The sequence below is a fragment of the Dendrobates tinctorius genome, unplaced genomic scaffold (assembly GCF_039654945.1).
Source record: "Dendrobates tinctorius isolate UK_male_01 unplaced genomic scaffold, ASM3965494v1 ptg000312l, whole genome shotgun sequence".
Classification (NCBI taxonomy): domain Eukaryota; kingdom Metazoa; phylum Chordata; class Amphibia; order Anura; family Dendrobatidae; genus Dendrobates; species Dendrobates tinctorius.
The window spans coordinates 4,710,030-4,723,555 of record NW_027361979.1 but is presented as its reverse complement, the minus strand read 5'-3'; the positions used below and the strand labels follow the sequence as shown (position 1 = coordinate 4,723,555).

The following is a 13,526-nucleotide window of genomic DNA, read 5'->3' as shown; positions in this document are numbered from 1 at the left end:
TTCCACCAACCGAAAGGGCATCATCTCAAACGAGATTAGTTTGGCAATGTGGGCGTTCAAACCCAGTGTACGCGGATGAGAGACTGAGTACTTTTTTGACCTACTCATAGTGTCTGGGAGGGTGAGCTGGACTTGAGAGCTGCATATGGTGGAAATAGCGGTGGACAGGGCGGACTGAGAGAGGGTTGATGATGGTGATGGAGTTGGTGTTCTTTCTGATGGCCTAGAATCAGTCTTTCGTTGATATAACAGTGGGATTCCCTGACTGCTGTGGCCTTGCAACGACACCTCAACATTTGCTGCTGTGCTAACCGGTGGGCTTACAGTGGGGGAAACAATGTAGCGTTGCTGACTACCTTCGTTGTGATCAGTTGCACATGTGGCACTTGAGGTTTGGTGTTGTGTCCACGCTTGCAAGTGCATGCTGGTTAAATGTCTAAGCATGCAACTGGTATTCAAATTTTTCTGATTTTTCCCTCGGCTAAAGGTCTTTGCGCACTTCTTACAGATAACCTTGGCCTGATCATGAGGATTTTGTTCAAAAAAGTGCCACACTGCACTCTTCCTACTTTGGCAGACATTTTGCGGCCTAGCACGCTGTGATGTTTTGACCCTCTGGACAAGCTGTCCAGCAACTCTTTTGATTTTTGGAACCTGTCTTTGGAGTGCTCCGGGCCTGCCAGATCACAGCTGTTGCGATGTCGATGTCTGCTGTGGATGCTCCTCATCTGAGCTATTGGAAGCAGCACCCTCTTCCCCCAATGGATGCCAATCTGGGTCAACAACTGGGTCATCCATCACCTCCTCTTCAATGTCATGTGCACCTTCCTCTGTGTCACCGTGTATGGTGGTATAGTGTGCGGGAAGGGGCACCTGAGTCTCATCAGGGTCAGAATCTGGCTCTGTACGCTGCAAGGACAATGTAGTGCTCTGAGTGAATGTACCAGCAGAATCATCTATCAGTTGCTGTGCATCAGTGCACTCCATGTCAGATTCATCTTGGCCTGGGTAATTCACCATTTCACTTGATAATCCAGGCATGGTATGTGAAAACAGCTCCATGGAGTAATCAGTAGTATGGCCTGAGTCATCCTTCAATCTTGGTTGGGGTGAAGGACACAAGGAAAGGTGTGGTTCATGAACATGAGCCTCCAATGACGACTCAGTGCTTTTATTTTTTACAACTTCAGAAGAGGAGGCGATAGAGCTGGAGGCTGAGTCAGCAATGTAAGACAAAACTTTTTCCTGAAGCTCCGGCTTTAAAATCGGTTTGCCAACTCCTAGAAAACTAAGCCTTCGAGGCCTTGTGGAGCCAGACGATGATGCAGGCTCAACACCTCCTGCATTCAGTCCTATTTGCTCTTGCCACTACCATCAGATCCACCACCAACACCATCATTACCAGCTGCCAACCCACGCCCAATTCCACGGCCTCTTCCACCAGCCTTCCTCATTTTTGGTAGAAATGTAGACAAAATCCAACAAACTATATAGTAATGTAAAACAAGGTACAAGGTGTCTATAGGACAGAGGAGATTTTGAATTTCTGCTCACACTAGTGGACACTGGACACTTTTGGATTGTGTGAGGCCCACTGAATATCTGAGCGCTATGTCACAGGCTCGATGGCACAGCTGTGACCAAAGTGACTAGAGGATAAGTGAGATTTTGAATTTCTGCAGACACTTGTGGACACTGGACACTTTTGGATTGTGTGAGGTCCACTGAATATCTGAGCGCTATGTCACAGGCTCGATGGCACAGCTGTGACCAAAGTGACTAGTGGATAAGTGAGATTTTGAATTTCTGCTCACACTAGTGGACACTGGACACTTTTGGATTGTGTGAGGCCCACTGAATATCTGAGCGCTATGTCACAGGCTCGATAGCACAGCTGTGACCAAAGTGACTAGAGGATAAGTGAGATTTTGAATTTCTGCTCACACTAGTGGACACTGGACACTTTTGGATTGTGTGAGGCCCACTGAATATCTGAGTGCTATGTCACAGGCTCGATGGCACAGCTGTGACCAAAGTGACTAGAGGATAAGTGAGATTTTGAATTTCTGCTCACACTAGTGGACACTGGACACTTTTGGATTGTGTGAGGCCCACTGAATATCTGAAGGCTATGTCACAGGCTCGATGGCACAGCTGTGACCAAAGTGACTAGAGGATAAGTGAGATTTTGAATTTCTGCTCACACTAGTGGACACTGGACACTTTTGGATTGTGTGAGGCCCACTGAATATCTGAGCGCTATGTCACAGGCTCGATGGCACAGCTGTGACCAAAGTGACTAGAGGATAAGTGAGATTTTGAATTTCTGCAGACACTTGTGGACACTGGACACTTTTGGATTGTGTGAGGCCCACTGAATATCTGAGCGCTATGTCACAGGCTCAATGGCACAGCTGTGACCAAAGTGACTAGAGGATAAGTGAGATTTTGAATTTCTGCAGACACTGGACACTTTTGGATTGTGTGAGGCCCACTGAATATCTGAGCGCTATGTCACAGGCTCGATGGCACAGTTGTGACCAAAGTGACTAGAGGATAAGTGAGATTTTGAATTTCTGCAGACACTTGTGGACACTGGACACTTTTGGATTGTGTGAGGCCCACTGAATATCTGAGCGCTATGTCACAGGCTCGATGGCACAGCTGTGACCAAAGTGACTAGAGGATAAGTGAGATTTTGAATTTCTGCAGACACTGGACACTTTTGGATTGTGTGAGGCCCACTGAATATCTGAGCGCTATGTCACAGGCTCGATGGCACAGCTGTGACCAAAGTGACTAAAGGATAAGTGAGATTTTGAATTTCTGCAGACACTGGACACTTTTGGATTGTGTGAGGCCCACTGAATATCTGAGCGCTATGTCACAGGCTCGATGGCACAGCTGTGACCAAAGTGACTAGAGTGACTAGAGGATAAGTGAGATTTTGAATTTCTGCAGACACTGGACACTTTTGGATTGTGTGAGGCCCACTGAATATCTGAGCGCTATGTCACAGGCTCGATGGCACAGCTGTGACCAAAGTGACTAGAGGATAAGGGAGATTTTGAATTTCTGCAGACACTTGTGGACACTGGACACTTTTGGATTGTGTGAGGCCCACTGAATATCACAGCGCTATGTCACAGGCAGAAATTGGCTAGTGTATCACAAACTACAAGGTGTATGTAGAATTGGGCAGAGTAGGAATCTCCCTAGAGTGCAGGTCTGTAAGAACGGAACATGTCCTCGACTTATTCTCACAGAGTGACACAGATAGCTTAACTGTGGCTGTAATAACAGCCGTTACACGGTACTGTGTGAGGAGCATACACCGCTGTATGGTGTGAAAAAATGCACGCTCAGTACCTCAGCAGGAAAAAAAAAAAAAATTGGGATTGCTTTTAAAAAAGCAGTTTGCAGCTCAGTACCTCAGCAGGACAAAAAAAAAAAATTGGGATTGCTTTTAAAAAAGCAGTTTGCAGAGCAGTGGGTAAACAGCAATGCAGCTGTCAGGAAGCCTTAGAAGGCAGCCCAACAACCAACACCACTGATACACCACAATATAGCCTCCCCTTGCACTGCACACACAGTGACTGGTGTGTTGTACAGGCACAATCGCTAGCAGCAGAAGCAGTTTTTTTTTCTTCTTCCCTGCCTAACGCTCTCCCTACAGAATCAGCAGCAACCTCTCCCTATGCTAAGATCGGCAGAAGTAAGATGGCGGTCGGCGTGCACGCCCTTTTATACCCCCTGTGACGCCCCCAAAGCAAGCCAATCACTTGCATGCCCTTCTGAAAGATGGTGGTGACCCGTGCCTATGTCATCACGTTGCCCACAGTGTCCGTGGATCCTGATTGGCTGAAAAAGAGCGCAAAACAAACTTTTGAAACGCGACTTTGGCGCGTAAGTCGCCGACCTCGTGGCCGACCTCATCCTAGGGTCGGGTTTCGTTTCATGAAACCCGACTTTGCCAAAAGTCGGCGACTTTTGAAATTTTTCGACCCGTTTCGCTCAACTCTACTGCTGACAACACCAACCTTTGTGAAACTAGAGGGAAGACCCATTTGGATCCACGCATCGCATTGCAAGAAAGCTCCCATACCAGAAGACCAGAAGATACACCCAAGCCAGAATGATGCTGTGGATGCCCTACCTGACTGAATAAATGACCTACCTGATGAATAATACACACTACTGACTTTTGACTAAGAGACTTTGATTGCAACGAACCCCCATTAGGCACAGATCTCCTGACCACCCATTTGCGAAAGTCTGTATGGAGGCTTTGGGACAGGAGGTTAGGATTAGGGCAAGTGATATCTAGGGGGGATTGTGATGGAAATATATATGTATTTCATGTAGATCTCACTTGCATATGTACTCATATATAATCACAGCTTATATATACACTATAATCCACTGCTTTAAAATTGGTGCCATGAACCAAACAGCTCTTTGGGGCTTTCCCCAAAGATAAGAAAAGAGGAAGAACACCAGATGTGCTAAAGTGATGAGTAAATGTCTCAACTTTGTCCTGGTTTCAAGAGTTACACTTTAGTTACTTAATCAGCCTCTTGCCATGCATTGATCACGATAAATTCCATATACTCAAACAGCCAATAACATTGAAGCTTGACAATATGGTAATTAACTAACCATGCCTTTCTATACGCAATTATAAAACCATGTGTGTGCAATAAACTTGCAGAGTATTGATGGAATGTTATCCTGTCACCATGAGTGTACAGTGTCATCATTTTTTGGAGCACTCAAAATACTCAGTATAATTGGGAATGGCCGCAGCACACACAGGGATAGATTTATCCTAACCAAATTTCCATAGCACGGACACTGATCTGCATGAAAATCTGCCTCCAGAGATAATTTTAAATCAAAGGAAACATTACCAGTGTGAGACATGTAACTAACACAGAACAGGAGAACTGAACTTTGTCTCTAAGCAAGCACGTTAGCAACTGCAGCTCTCATAGCTCTGCAGTATTGCAGCAATAATGCAACTAGTGATGGGCAGTCCTAATCTTTTTGATGATCTGGATCGCTTCGCTCTGTTCACTTAAAATGAGACTGATCATTTGTATCCTTAATGGTCCTTTATTAAAGATGTGTTCAACATAGGTGAACACACAATTAAGATTAAGTTATGGCAGGCGAAACCCTGCCCACCTGCAGCCGAAACCCAGCCTACTTCCAACTAACCAAAGAAATCTGTGGGTGAGCAAGGTTTGGTTCAGATGGATGTGGACTATGGGGAGTGCATTATACTGTATGGATGACCATTGGGTGCATTATACTATATAGAGGACTATGGGGTGTGCATTATACTGTATGGATGACCATTGGGTGCATTATCCGATATGGAGGACTATGGGAACTTGTATTATAATACATAGAAGACTATGTAGAGTACATTATACTATGTGGAGGACAATGGGGTGCATTATACTAAATTGAGGACTATGGAGAGTGCATTATGTTATATGGAGGAATATGGGGGTGCATTATGCTATATTGATGACTATGGAGAGTGCATTATACTATATGGAGGGCTATGGGGAGTGTATTATACTATATAGATGACTATGGAGAGTGCATTATGCAATATGGAAGACTATAGGAAGTGCATTACAATATATAGAGGACTATAGGGAGTGCATTATACTATGTGGAGGATTATTGAGTACAGTATACTATATGGTGGACTATGGGGCGAATTATACCATATTGAGAGCTATGTGGGGGCAATTATAATATTTGGAGGGCTATGTGGGTCATTACAATATTTGGTGAGCTATGTGGGGGCCATTATAATATTTGAAGGGCTATGTGTGGGTCATTAAAATATTTAGAAGGCTATATGAGAATCTTTATACTTTATGTGGGGCTATATGGGGACTATTATACCGTATGCAAGGTCATTATACTGTTTAGAGGGTTAGTGGGAGGCCATTATACAATACTGTAAGGTATGGGGCCTTTGGTTTTAGGAAGTTTCGCCCCCAGCAGTTCGCCCCCAGCATTTTGCCCCCAGCAGTTCGCCCCCAGCAGTTCGCCCACAGGTACACTTGGCCCCCGAATATTTCGCCCCCAGCATTTCGCCCCCAGGTTGTTTCGCCCCCGCACATTTCGCCCCCGCACATTTCGCCCCCAGCAGTTCGCCCCCGGATGTTTCGCCCCCGGATGTTTCGCCCCCGGATGTTTCGCCCCCAGCAGTTCGCCCCCGGATGTTTCGCCCCCAGCAGTTTGCCCCCGGATGTTTCGCCCCAGCAGTTCGCCCCCGGATGTTTCGCCCCCAGCAGTTCGCCCCCAGCAGTTCACCCCCGGATGTTTCGCCCCCAGCAGTTCGCCCCCGGATGTTTCGCCCCCAGCAGTTCGCCTCCAGCAGTTCACCCCCGGATGTTTCGCCCCCAGCAGTTCGCCCCCAGCAGTTCTTACCCGGATGTTTCGCCCCCAGCAGTTCGCCCCCGGATGTTTCGCCCCCAGCAGTTCGCCCCCGGATGTTTCGCCCCCGGATGATTCACCCCCAGCAGTTCGCCCCCGGATGTTTCGCCCCCAGCAGTTCGCCCCCGGATGTTTCATCCCCAGCAGTTTGCCCCCAGATGTTTTGCCCCGAGCAGTTCGCCCCCGGATGTTTTGTCCCCAGCAGTTCGCCCACAGCAGTTCGTCCCCGGATGTTTCGCCCCCTGCTTTTTGCCCCCAGATGTTTCGGCCCCAAATTAGGCAGGGAATTTTGGCCTTGTGTTTTAGCCCTAAGACCGCTTTCACAGTAGCCACTTTCCCAAGTGCTAAGCACTGGAAAATCGATAAGAAGATTGCCAATTTTGAATATACTACATGGTGGCCCGATTCTAATGTATCGGGTATTCTAGAAGGCACAGCCACGTAGTATGTTGCACAGGTTATGTAGTATATTGGACAGTCAACGTAGTACATTGTACAGGCCACGTAGTATATAGGACAGCCGACGTAGTATTTTGGACAGCGCACGTAGTAAATTGCACAGTCCACGTAGTAAATTGCACAGCGCACATAGTAAATTACACAGCGCACATAGTATATTGGCCAGCCAACGTAGTATATTGCACTGGTCACGTAGTATATTGCACTGTCCACGTAGTCTAGGAATGTGGGCACTATATTCGTGTATAAAAAAAAATAATAAAGATATACTCACCTCAGCCACGGGCCCTGAAGTCCTCGCGCCTCTCTGCAGTGCTGGCGGTGGCTTCCGGTCTGAGCGTAGGACCTGCGATGATGTCGCGGTCACATGTCCGTGACATCATTGCAGGTCCTGGACGGTGTGCATTGGAGAGAGGCGCAGAGGACAGCGCGACGTTGGAGGGGGTGAGATTAACTTTTTTTTTTTATCATTATTATTTTTAACATTACATCTTTTCACTATTGATGCTGCATAGGCACCATCAATAGCGAAAAGTTGGTCACACAGGGTTAATAGCAGCGTTAACGGAGTGCGGTACACCGCGATCCGTTGACGCTGGCATTAACCCTGTGTGAGCGGTCAGCGGTGAGTACAGGGCAGTGAAGCAGCGGCCATTTTTGTGGCAGACTGTGACCGTCGCTGATTGGTCGTGGGCGTTTTGCCACGACCAATCAGCGACTTGGATTTACATGACAGACAGACGCCGCGACCAATGAATATACGAATAAAACGTTACAGACAGAAAGACGAAAGTGACCCTTAGACAATTATATAGTAGATAAGTCAATGGCTAGAAAAGCGAGGTGTTGTTTCGGCCAGCTCTTTTTATTTTATTACAGGAGCTATTTTTGAGCACTTAGCGTTCATCAATAGCCTGTATCTTATGGGTCATTACCGAGAGTGCTCACAAAAGCGCTCTGAAAAATGCCAGTAAAGCACGTGCTTTGGAGTTCTAAAACAGTGGCAGCATAAGGGTGCTTTCACACTTCCGCTACATATGCACTACAGGCCGCCCGTTCGCTTCTGTAATGCCGCATTCCGCTAACCTGCAGCAGAACGAAAAGAAGGAAATGCTCTTCTTTTTGTTCTGACACTGATAGCGGAATGCGGCATTACGAAAGCGAACGGGCGTCTGCAGATCGCGGAACCCAGCCGTTCACTTCTATGGGCAATGCAAGCGGAATGCCAGCATTCAGCCAGCATTGCCCCGGGGTCAGCTGGATGTCAGATCCAGAGCGGATCGACCTCTGGCGGCCACAAACACAAGTGTGAAACCACTCTAAAATTACAGTGTGCAAGAGGCCTAAAATCTAAACAATTTTGAACTTTTACCTGACCCAGCACTGACCTGCTTTGTTGCAAGTTTTGTTGCAGATGTAACAAGTAGCAGGTCACATGTCCTGCAAGTTACATTAGACTAGCTTTTATTCCATCTGTACATCAGAATATAGCAGTGTCTGAAATCTCCACAAAGAGAGAAGTGTACTGCCACAAAAAATCAGTCAGCTTCCACAGCAATTCACTTTCTACAACTATGAATTCAGTTCTGTCCAAACGTGGAAGGAGCAAGTTGGTCCATGAGAATCACATTTACTTATTTTCCAAACGAACCGCTGACGATGTTCATTCCATCTGGGTATGTGAAAAACGGTCGACTTGCAAGGGACGTGTTTGGACCAATGAAGAATCTGGCGAAGTTGTGAAAGTAGTCAATCTTCACAATCACGCAGCACAAGCTGCAAGACCTGAAGCAATCCGACTTGTTAATGAGGCTGTGACCAGGGCAAGGACAACACAGGAGACACCACAACAGATTCTCACAGACGCCGTTTCAGGAGCCCATTCTAATGTTGCAGCACTTCTCCCAAGGAAAGCATCACTGAAGAGGACAATACGATTAGCAAGGCAACTTGGCAATATCCCAAGGTTACCTCAAACCCTTGATCAACTTGTTATCCCCCTGGAGTTCCAGGAGATCAGTATTGATGGTGTCCAGCAGCAGTTCCTTCTGCATGACTCTGGTAAGCTACTTAACCATTTAACATTGTATTAAAACAATTCCATTATGCATAATTATTGCAAAGTTTATTTTGCACAAATGTGAAAAATGCTACACTATAAGGTGCTGATATAAAATACTATGTGATTTTTGCCTTCAAGGGAAACTTTGAGGGTAATATAATGTAGTGAGGCCTACTGATTCCAACTAGTGTTGGCCGATCACTGGAAAGACAGGATCAGATCGGACTGATCATACCGAAAGATTGGAATTAATTCAGATCCAATCTCCAGAGCTAGATGTAGATATATATATATATATATATATATATATATGCACACTGTACGCCCGAACAGTGTGTGTGTGTATATATATGCATATATGTGGGTGGGTGATGGTGGTCTGGCACTTTTGGAACTTTGAAATGCAATAAAGGATTTGTATAGGACTTCAGGAGCGCGGAGGTCTTTCTTCATGGATGCATGTTAAGTACGGGCGGAAGCCAACCCCTGCTCTAGCAGCACACTGAGTCCTCAGCAACAATCTCTGTTGAGCCACTCTTCTTCCAGCTTTCTTGCATATATATAATGGCCCCAAGCTGCGCTGTTAAAAAATAAACAAACCCAGTTATTCAACTCTCTCTCCGGTGTCCAGCGCTGTCTCCGGCGGTGCAGGGAATTCCGAAATCCCAATGCTATGCATTCTGGGTTTTGCATCACCACCTCTGCACATGTGCCGGGCTGTTCTGTGACGTGATGTGGTGCTTTCCCAGGACCGTCTAGTGAGCGGTCCTGGGATCACTCTCCACTGTAGTTATAGTACGGCAGGCACAGAGGCGGCGATGCGCCGCCTGGATTTCGGGATTCCCTGCACTGCTGGGCTAGGAGCCGGAGCCAGTACTGGACACTGGAGAAAGAGGTGAGTAACTGGGTTTGTTTATTTTTTAACAGCGCAGCCTGGAGCCATTTACTAAAGCTAAATATGCACACACGCTGTACACCTGTATAGTGTGTGTGTGTGTGTGTGTGTATATATATATATATATATATATGCGCACACTGTTCGGGCGTGTATGCCCGGACAGTGTTTTCAGATTACGGAGGATTCCGATTTCTAATTCAGATCATCATCATGATCTGGCTACAAATCGGATCGTAATTTAAAATAACGATCAGCCTGAAAATCGTAATAAATTACGATCTTCAGTGATCGACCGGCCAACACTAATTCCAAATATGCAGCATTGTACTGGCCATACCTGTCCTGGATGCTGCCCCGGAGTTCAGCCTCGCCTGTCTGCGGCATGCACGGACTGAACTGCCATCGCCGGCTGATTCCTCGGCTCTCGTAGTTCAGTCCTGCAGATCCGTGGACAGGTCGGGCTGAACTCCGGAGCTCAGGTGAGATACGCCATGATTTGCAGATGCGTTTTGCCTGCTGCTTCCAAGCACTTTTTAAGCACTTTGCAAGCACTTTGGCAAAACGTTTCTGCAAATAGGGGACGTGGCCAAGCTCTGCTATGGGCGTGGCCATGCCCTGCTATGGCCTAAACCGAGCGTATTTGGCGTGGTTTGCAGGCATTTTTCGGGAGGTTTCCCTCTTGCCCATTCCCATTCCTTCCGGGATCCGCCGGAAAATAGATTTGAAGCTATTTTCCGATGGGGCGTTTTCCGGCCCCGGCCGGAATCCGCCCGTAACCCACACCATAGACATGAAAGGGCGGGTTTCAGGCAGGAAACACAGCACGGAATACGCCTGTAAATCCAGCTTGTCTGGATAAAGCCTGAGGCCTCGTGCCCACTGACGGAAGGGGATTGTGGAGCGGCATCTCCGCAGCGGCTGTAATTGCGGTAGCAATTGGAGATCCCACAGGAATCTATTTGTGCCTGCAATTGTGGCCACTATTGTGGTACCCTAATTCTGTATCAAAATCTTCACTTAACTCTATGGATTTAGGTGCAGGTTTTAGTGCAGGATTTCAGCCCCTTGTCTGAATGGCTGGAATTTTGTTTGTATAATGGCAGCATACATTGACATGCTGCACTGCATGTTTTTTTTTTGTAAACAAAATTTTTTCATCAGCATGTGGATGGGATTTACACATTAATGCTGCATATGACCCCAGCCTAATGGACCATTCAGTTATGCCTTAGGCCAAAAGCACACTGGTGATTTTACTGGCGTTTTTTGCGTCCTGCACAATCCTCTCAATGAGACAGCATAGGCAGCGTGGACGTCACGAACGTCCGCGCTGCCCACCCGACGACTAGCGCGCCCAACCGCCTGAATGGAACGCCCCATTCAGGCGGGCGGACCGCCCAGTCGTTCATTCAGAAGTCCAGCCGCACGCCGCGTCTGGATGCGCCTGTCAACTAGTCGGCCGTTCAGCATAGTGGCGATCGGCCGTGCTGAACGGCCGTCTAGTTGAAGGGTCTAAAGGTACCCTAAAAATGTGACCTATTTCAAGTTTGGAAGTAATTTTAATTTTAAACAAAAATATATAATTTTCCACTGGGACAATATATGTTGTAAAAAACTATTGGTTGGCCCCTTCACACTAGATTTTGCTTCAGTTTTTTTATTATGAAATCAGAAAATCTGGAGCAAAATGTGAGTATTTAATGTGAGATATGAACAGAGTCTTCTGATTAGGATATTTTTTTTGTGAATTTATCCCAAAACTCTGTCTGCTGCTTGTTACACTTTTCCTGTTATTTCCTCTACTAATACTTTCATTTTAAATTAGGAAATGGACACAGCCGTATGTTGATATTTGGAACAAGAGACAATCTCCATCTACTGGCACAAAGTAAAGAGTGGTTTGCTGATGGCATGTTTTTCACTACACCAGCCTTGTTTAAGCAACTTTACACAATCCATGTAGTCCACAGCGGCCTTGTTGTTCCTGTAGTGTACACCTTGCTGACAGACAAGAGCCGTTCTACATACCAGAGGTTGCTGCAAGAGCTGAAGAACTTGCAGCCTGGACTGCAGCCAGACAACCTGATGTTGGATTGTGAACTAGCTGCAATACAGGCATTTGAAAGTGAATTCCCCAACCTTGTGAAGACTGGTTGCTTTTTCCACCTATCACAGTCGGTTTGGCGTAAAGTTCAAAATGAAGGACTCAAGATGCAATACCAAGGTGACCATGAATTTGCCCGTTGGATACGCATGATACCTGCCCTGGCCTTTCTACCACCACAGAATGTTGTGCAATCATTTGAAGAATTGGTGGAAGATCCTGACTTTCCACAAGAAGCAATACTCATTGCCAGCTATTTTGAAGACAGCTATATCGGTCGAATGAATCGCAGAGGACGTCAAGCACCTTTGTTTCCAGTTCAATTCTGGAATGTGTATGAACGAACATTGAATGATCAACAGCGAACAAATAATGATGTCGAAGGATGGCACCGTAGCTTTCGAGAAACATGTGGTACTCATTTCCAAAATATATACCGGTTCATTAACTGTCTGAAACATCAGCAAGAGCTCCATAGTTTTGAAATTATTCAGAAAATAGCAGGAAATCCCATCGCTGCAAGAAACAAAAAGTATGCTGCAATTTCAGCAAGGGTTAAACGTATCGTGCAAGATTTCGATAATAGAAGCTTGATGGATTATCTGAGAGGCATTGCCTACAGCTTTGATTTTTAGTTCATGGTCACATATTGTATGTTTTGAGAGCAGTGTTTTTAGCTGTAAAATAATTCAAGCATTATAACCTGTAATTTGTATTTTCTCTTTTTCTCTAATCCTTCCTCTCTATACCTTTTTATGTTTCTTGTTAAAACAGTTTTGATATATACAGTTAAAGCATAACTCTGCAAAAAACATGTTATGTTATAGTACCTGTGCCCATGATATTCATTTCCAAAGGAGACCTTCCAGCAGCTTCACTTCTGTGTGAAAAGTCTCATCCAAGTTAAAGCTCCATGTGCTGCAGGATTTCAGTGGTTGCTAAGGAGGTTGTTTCTCCTTAGTAGCAGTACTTGTGGATGGATTCTAGAGGGCGTGGCTGCACAGGAGCATGCAGCTAACAATATATTCCCTATGATGTATAAAGGGCTGCTGGTTTACAGCCCTCTGCAAAGCCCCCCCTATGTGTTCCGTCCTGTAACGGCTTTACACAGGCAGGGGGGAGCCCTCCTCTTGTCCAGGACAGAGCACATGAGCGGAGGGTGAAGGGGAGCTTTGCAGAGGGCTGTGAACAAGCAGCCCTGAATGTATCATAGGGAGCCAGGAACCATTCTGCTCCCAAGGGGGCACGACCTCCTTAGTAACCAATGAAATCCTACTATTTTCCTGTCTATTTGTAAAATTACTCATCTAGAAAACAAAGTTTGAGAATAAAAAAACTAATTTGATCAGAATTGTATATCTTAGACTCATATGGTGTATTATTAGTGATAAGCAAACCTGCCAATGTTCAGTTCAGGCAGGTTTTTCCCAGATGTGAAAGATCCAGGAGCAAATTGCTAGAGGCAAAACATTCAGGGATGAACTGCTGGGGGCGAACTGACAGGGGGCGAACTGCTGGGGGCGAAACATCCGGGGGCGAAC

The 13,526-nt window shown here is 46.1% G+C and overlaps 1 protein-coding gene across 1 annotated transcript; it reads left to right on the top strand.

The window, feature by feature from the left end:
* The first annotated feature begins 8,631 nt into the window (after nt 1-8,631).
* LOC141073683 (uncharacterized) lies at nt 8,632-13,280 on the top strand. The gene is made up of 2 exons (XM_073561033.1): nt 8,632-8,982; nt 11,707-13,280. The coding sequence occupies exon 2, from the start codon at nt 11,724-11,726 to the stop codon at nt 12,618-12,620; it is 897 nt and encodes a 298-aa protein (XP_073417134.1). The 5' UTR covers nt 8,632-8,982; nt 11,707-11,723; the 3' UTR covers nt 12,621-13,280.
* Nucleotides 13,281-13,526: the final 246 nt, after the last annotated feature.

Bases quoted from the DNA above. Each gene is read 5' to 3' on its own strand.
- LOC141073683 (XM_073561033.1), top strand. From the start codon at position 11,724: ATGTTGATATTTGGAACAAGAGACAATCTCCATCTACTGGCACAAAGT.